General features: G+C 37.7%; 2 protein-coding genes across 2 annotated transcripts in view; one reads left to right on the forward strand and one right to left on the reverse strand.

The window, feature by feature from the left end:
- Positions 1–7,588, reverse strand: part of LOC134288092 (uncharacterized) — a 66,231-nt gene that overhangs the window by 6,846 nt on the left and 51,797 nt on the right. The window lies entirely within an intron of this gene.
- Positions 501–7,510, forward strand: LOC134288090 (uncharacterized). The gene is made up of 2 exons (XM_062851812.1): positions 501–1,483; positions 2,847–7,510. Exon 2 carries the CDS (start codon positions 4,633–4,635, stop codon positions 5,953–5,955), a length of 1,323 nt encoding a protein of 440 aa, XP_062707796.1. The 5' UTR covers positions 501–1,483; positions 2,847–4,632; the 3' UTR covers positions 5,956–7,510.

The raw sequence follows: 7,588 nt of genomic DNA on the forward strand, positions 1-7,588 counted from the left end.
TCCCCAGAAAACCAATCCCCAGAAAACCATTTCCCAGAATGTATCATTCTCCTGAATGTACCATTTTCCAGAAATCCATTCCCCAGTATGCACCATTCCCTAGAATGCACCATTCCCCAGAATGTACCAATTCCCAAAAAAGCTCAATATACTCTGCTAAAAATTTTTATTCGATACACAATCAGTACAATTTTTATCCTAATGGTATTATTATAGACAAGGATTTTAACATGATTGTATGTCATTCCCCAGAAAACCATTCCCCAGAACGACATTCCGCAGAATGGAATTCCCCAGAATGACCCAATCCCCAGAAATCCATTCCCCAGAATGGGACATTCCCCAGAAAAATATGAGAATCAGTAGTTCCATGGGAATTCTGGTGAGCAAGCAACACACATGTTATATAAAAGTTACGACAGCGCAAGTTTTGGTTGTATAGAAGTTTATTTTACGTTATTTCAACACTATGTTAGAATTACGTAAAATAAACTTCTATACAACCAAAACTTGCGCTGTCGTAACTCTATTATAACAAGTGTGTTGCTTGGGTTGTTTTTAGAGCTCAAGGTGATGTGACCGAACTTCAGCGGAAGACCTTAAGTGTTCTGGTCTTTTTATTTATCCATATTATTTTTCAGTTTATGAAATGTTTGTCCTAATGAGCCACCATCTTTTTATTTCATTTTTCATAACACTGGTATTTGCATATTAAACTTCATGCAAAAATATGGAACTCTACAACTTAACGTACTGCTGAAACAGTCATGCCGAGGTGTGTCCAATAGAATAGCTACTTTTTTCATCTGAAATTTGCCTTCTTTAATTAACAGGCTGTTCTTTTTTGAATTTTTTGGAATTGAGATTTTCTTTTTATTGGATTTTATTTAAAGTTGAATGATAAAATGTCTGACATTAGTTACCATTCTTATAGAAATACAACCTTCTTCAAGTAAGGTTGCCGCATTTTTGTTCTTAACTCAATATTCATTTGAGATACACTGAAGAAGGCGTCATTATATGTAAACCATGTCCATTTGAAAGTTATCTCATTCAACGATTTTAAATTTTCCAGGACGGAAGGGTGATTTGAACCACGCTAAGGTATTTTGATCTTCTGCTGGAGTTCGGTCAAATCACCTAGAGCTCTAAAAACTAACAATTCACCTGAATTCCCATGGAACTACTGATTCTCATATTTTTCTGGGGAATGTCCCATTCTGGGGAATAATTTTCTGGGAAATGTCCCATTCTGGAGAATGGATTTCTGGGGATTGGGTCATTCTGGGGAATTTCATTCTGGGGAATGTCGTTCTGGGGAATGGGTTTCTGGGGAATGACATACAATCCTTTCATGTATACTCTTTGGAATCAGAATGTTATAATATGAATGATATATTATATTAACTGCAATGGAATAATTTGATTATACTTTCAGGGAAATTGAGGTGAAACAGGCTTTACACCCCGCTGAAGCAATGTCGTAAGTACAAGAATCATTCGTATAGAAATTATCTGCCAAACAAGCTATTTGTCAGCTTATATGGTCATTCAAGCTTTTTGATTGTTTTTTTTTTTTTCATTTAACCCCATTGTACCCTAAATTTCCAAATTTCATAGAATGTAGAGATATTACTGGTTAGCTCTTCGTCAATATTAACTCACATCATGCATAGAAGTTTCAAGTTAAAGTTGAGGGGGTCAGAAGCAGAGGGGTGTAAGTGACCAAAACTTGATTTTGAGATATTGAACGAAAACTTTGACATCTTATAAAAAAATCAACAATATTCGTAAAAAATTGGATTCGCTCCGAACACTCTACTATCAAGTAACTCCACCATCTGAGATGGAAACAGACATTATATACGCTGTTTTTTTTTGCAGATAGGACAATTTGATTTTTTGGGTTAGTGTCACTTACACCCCTTTACCACCAAATTGTTGACTTACACCCCTTTGGCACCAAACAAGTTCTCAATAGGCCATATACTCTACATGTAGACTCAAGTATTACTATGAATAAAATTGTCCCTAAAATGTTTAAGGGCCTGTTCATAAACTACGTAGACTTTGAGGGGGACGGGGAAGTCTGGTGTAAGTCTACGGTCCTTACAAATTTCGAAAATTTTGTATGAACAAAAGTCTACGAGGGGGAGGGTCTAAGGTTGCCAAAATCAAGTCTACGTAGTTTATGGACAGCGTCTAATTTCGTTTTAAATGAATAATGCAAGCAACCATGATGATGTGGAAGAATTATTACTTTTCTGAATTCAAAAATCAGATGAAGTATTGAGAAATAATGAAAAAGCCCTAAATTTAACCCTAGTGGGATGTTGGGATTATTATCCAGGCTTTCTGGACGAACACTGCGCTATCGTGATGCGTCTAGCGTAACATAAAACCTTAGTGACCATTTTGTCGGATCATTGTTACGTCATTGTAGCGGTCCTGCCGACCGAAGGAAGCATTTCCCTCCCTGTATTGAATAATTCTAAAGATCAATGATCACCATTGATCTAAGAAAGACCCTTTATTTCCCCATGGTGCTCCACGCAATTATTGGATTACATCACATGTGGATTTCACGGTCATGTTTATAGACCAACGCCGGTTAACCAAGAAACAAGCGATGCAAGCAGAGAGAATGCTTAGTGCTTGTTGCTGGTTGACCTGGTGATGTAACGTTCTCGCTCCAATGCCGGAGAAATGTTTTCGTTTTAATTTTTGTTTGCCGCCCGGCAGCGCTGACTGAACCCCAACAAGGTCTCAGTCACGTGGCCGAACTAATGAAGCCAGAGCGGACGACGCCCGGTTTTTCTTTTCTCTTTTCTCTTATTTCTTTTCAGATCGGGAGAATGAGTTCTTGCGACGGAAAGTTAAAATACCCGCGATTGACGCCGGGGCGTTGTTGTATTGTTGTGGTGTCGTTGTCCGGTGGGATCGTCGTCCGTGTGGGATCGTTTGCGGCGTGAGTTTGGTTGGAGTTTCGGTTCGCGGGTGTGGTGCATCGATTTTATTATTACATACAATCTATCTTTAGTTAATAAAGTGTTTGTAGTTTGTTTCAGTGTACCTAGAGTTACATTAAGTGAAACGAAAGAAAGCCAGTGCCGTGACCACCACGGATATACATACTGGTGACAGCGCAAAAGCGCTAAACAAGTGCAGGCACGCTGTTTGTGACTGGAAAGTAAAAAAGAATAAAAACCTATTGAAGTATCTTAGACCCAGCTGGTTACTACAGAAGATATCGTGTAAGTGTTGCGCAAAAAACTATTAGGCGAAACAGTGTGAATCATTCAGTTGAGTAGAACTCTTGAACCGTGCACAGTTTGAGTGTGATGCTGATCTCGGATTCCTTTCAACGAAAATTGTTGTGTTACTCATCGAGTCAAAACAGAGAAGAAGTTGGACCCACTGGATACTACTGAGTCGCACATTTGCAAACCGCTTGCAAATCGATCACTGCCAGATCATTTCCTACAAGAGGAACTACGTATCTTCATCGGACCCAGCAATATGATGCAGAATAATGGTAAGTCGAATCAATATTTTTTTTAATTGAGTGATTTTAAGTGAAGTGCGTATGTGTATATGATTTTAGTTCTCTTAGCACAAAATGAAAGTTACAACATTCTAATAGAATGCTATTATTGTATTTTTTTTTATTTGAGTTTGAGAAAGGCAAGTGACAAAAATTGCACGTAAATAAATCCTTTTTTTTTATAATTATATTTGTTGGCTTTTTCACATGAACTCTTGATCAAATTGAAGATTATGAACTATGAATATTGCAATCTTTGGAATGCTTGAACATTCTATGGCAGTTTCGTTTCTCAAGATCATGTTAGTAAAGCATGTAGAAAAGTTTTATTATTTGCGAATAAATCCTTTTTGCTTTTCTCACACCATAAAAACATTAAATAAATACCACTTGTATTCGATCCACAGCCCTGAGTAACGGGAGCAACATATTTTGACTAATTAGATAAAGTGTTATTCAATGAATTTCTTATCCATTTGTTGATCAATTCAAAATATTTTGGTGGTAAACAAAATGTACGATATTGCAAAATTTATAAGAAAAAAATAATTTTAAAGAATCATCTGATTTAATCATGTGGTTATAGAGGAACGAATCTATCAAAAATCTATCAACAATTTATTTCCCGGTTGGTTTCTCCTACTATTCTAACGGATTTGGGATCCCTTAAAAGAAGGTTAGGATCTATTGTAAACTATAATAGCAATTTTACCTCGATTCAACATTATCCAACCACGTATTGCAATAACATGATATTTTTTAAATTTATATCGTACACCTTCAAGCTGGTAATTTCAAGAATGACCAAAACGCACAGCGACACAAAATAAACATGTTAGATAATGTGACAAAAAAAAAACAGCAATTCTTTTGATAAGTGTAAGAAGGGCTCCTTCCACCATTGGTGGATTAAATCAGATCTTTTTGTTTTTAATCTCGGAATGCTTGAAAAAACAAATTTGTTTTTTTTTTCATTTTTATCATTTTTTGTATTAATATTTATTATTACTTATCAAAAATTTAGTAAGAGGGACAATCTCCTCGCGATTTTCTTTTAATCCGTTTGCACAGACCGTCAAACTTGCCGAATGACAAGACTAGACGAGATAAGGGAGTACGTAGAGAGGGAATTTAAAAATCTCTGCAAAAGCAAAAATAGGGCAAGATCATTACAGGGTGTTCTAACGAAACAAGAGCTTCTCAAAGACCATTTAATCGAATTTGAGACACTCGTAAAAGCGTATGAACACAGACATAACACAGAGGACTGGAACAAATTGACTGACGATCTAGAATTCGTCAGAACACGAGTAAACCAATCGCTGAAACTTTTAAACGGGACATCGATAGCCCCAGAAAGATTAGAAAATAGGTCAAGGAGAAATTCAGACTACTGCCTTGAAATGCAAACCCCTGCATTAGGGCAAGGTGAGCCCTTAGAACAAGGAGATAGTCAGGTCTGGGAAACCCCACAATTCTCATCGTCGTTTAATAGCTCGAGAATAAGTCAAATTCAATTCCCAGAACACATAGGTTCAAGGGAAATAACACAAGAGGAACGTAGCTGTCAGGATCACTCAGAAGAAATTGATCTGGACAACACGAGCTTCATTAAAACATTAGACAATCTTAAATTAAAATTTTATAAATATAGTGGGATACTAAATAAATCATTTAGTAAAATGGCAAACCCTGTCCCATATGATTTCCCCATGGTAACAGCGGTCCAGTGTATTCCAGAATTTCACGGAAAACCAGAGGAACTTCAACTATTCCTCATTCAAATAGAATACTTTGCTAATGGTATTCCAGTGGGAACTCCACACACACCACTATTGAACGTGGTGTATACAAAGCTGAGAGGGGAGGCACTACTTCGCCTCCAGGACATCCAAGATGTGACATGGCCGGGGATGAAGAAAAAATTAGAAGAGACTTTCCAGCCAGAAATAGAAACACTAAACCAGGGCGGCACAGAATCATTTGACAGTTATAAAACACGTGCGATGAAGTTGTACCGGTATATTAGCACCATGCCAGACCATGGGAACGATTCCTACGTAGGATCGACATTACGTAAACATTTCCTGGGAGGACTCTGTAGTCGCGCGCTAGCACTAACGGGGAAATCCCAGAGGGATAAAACATTTCCGGAACTCCTGAAATGGCTCGAGAGAGAGTATGAGGAAGTGGAAGAATTAAGAGACATTCATAGGCGACTACAACCGGGTCGGGTTGATAAGCCACGAGGCAATAATAACAACAACAATTACAACCGCAACAACAACAATTACAACCGCAACAACAACAATTACAACCGCAACAACAACAATTACAACCACAACAACAACAACAATTACAACCACAACAACAACAACAATTACAACCAGAACAACAACATAATTCCATAATTGTAATCAACCAAAACAACAACAATTACAACCACAACAGCTACAACAACAATGGTTATAATCAACATAACAACAATAGGGCCGTTAAAAATAATAGGAATGGAAGCGGACCAAGTAACCAAAATGGACCAAGATACCAAAATAATTACAACTTTAGGGAAGGAAACCATAATAACTACGGTCAAAGAGGGCAACAGCAGAACCCACAAAGAAATCGGGACGAAGGATACCATCAAAGGAATTTCGATCACCCGTCAGACCAGCGACGTGACGGTTCAAAAAACTGAATAGACGGGATTCCGGTGACTCACAGGGATCCCGACATAAACATTGTTTAGTTACAGACGCAGTTGAGCACCGAAACACAGAACCAAAAAAAAAACAAGATTACATTAAGGAAGGGGTAGTTCCCATCAAATTCACTAAGGACGAGCGTTTTTGTATAGAGATCAGCACACTTGAAGCCCCAACAAAAATCACCGAGTTTTTGTTAGACACGGGAGCACAAGTAAATCTCATAACTGCCAAACGAGCAAAAGAAATCGGAGTAGAAACAATTGATACCAGAAAATTCTTATGTATCCAAGGGATAACAAAAAACACTATAAGGACGATTGGTTCAATATGGGTCAGTCTGAAAATAGCGGATTTTGTAATACCAACCGAGTTTTATGTTGTCCAAGAGCTTAGCATACCAGCGATTCTTGGAGCAAAGTTCATTAAAAAACACTTATATTCCATTGAAGAAAACTTCAAAGCAGGGGTTTTCAAAACGAATGCCATGGAAAGACTACCTTACATGCAAGAAGACCGAGTAAGTTGGGATATCTTAGATTTCATCCTACGAGGTATTGGAAACCCGAAAAAAATTGAAGATTATGTACAGCCGGAAGAATTAAGTGATTCCGAGTCTATGTACCAGGAGGAAACATACACTAAAGAAGAAGAATACTTCGAAAACACTTTAGTGAATGATGACTTAGTAAAGTTAAATCGGGAAATGGGGGAGGTTTTCATTGCCAGAAAACATACATCTGGATTCGAACAAACAATGGAACACCCTCAGCTAACGACAAACAAAGAAATGATAGATCTAGACGGGAATATGGATTATGATGTAGTCGGAAACCGAAATTGGAAAAAAATAGAGGACAAGAACGTTTAAACAAACTCATGGGTAGAGTCAAATTGGATCACTTAGACGAGGGAAATAAGGAAAATATCTTTCCCATGATCAAGGAATTTGAAGATGTCTTTTTCTTAGAAGGAGATGACTTAACGTTTACTGATGCCGCTGCCCACGAGATTGAAACAACTTGAAATATTCCCATTAATAAGCGACAGTATCGGTTCACGGAGGCTACGAAAAAACATATCAATGAGCAAGTAGATGAGATGCTGGAACAAGGAATCATACGACCGAGTAAGAGCCCCTGGAATGCACCCGTATTGTGCGTGCCAAAGAAGCCTGATGCAAATGGGAATAAAAGATACAGGATAGTCGTTGACTTCAGGTCTCTGAACACAATGACAAAACAATTTGTATACCCGATTCCAATAACACAGCGTAACAAAAATTAGCTTTTGGTCTGTCTCAAGAGCAAACTTATGTGTCTCCGAAGGATTTTGGGCC

The sequence above is a fragment of the Aedes albopictus genome, chromosome 2 (assembly GCF_035046485.1).
Source record: "Aedes albopictus strain Foshan chromosome 2, AalbF5, whole genome shotgun sequence".
NCBI classification, from domain to species: Eukaryota; Metazoa; Arthropoda; class Insecta; order Diptera; family Culicidae; genus Aedes; species Aedes albopictus.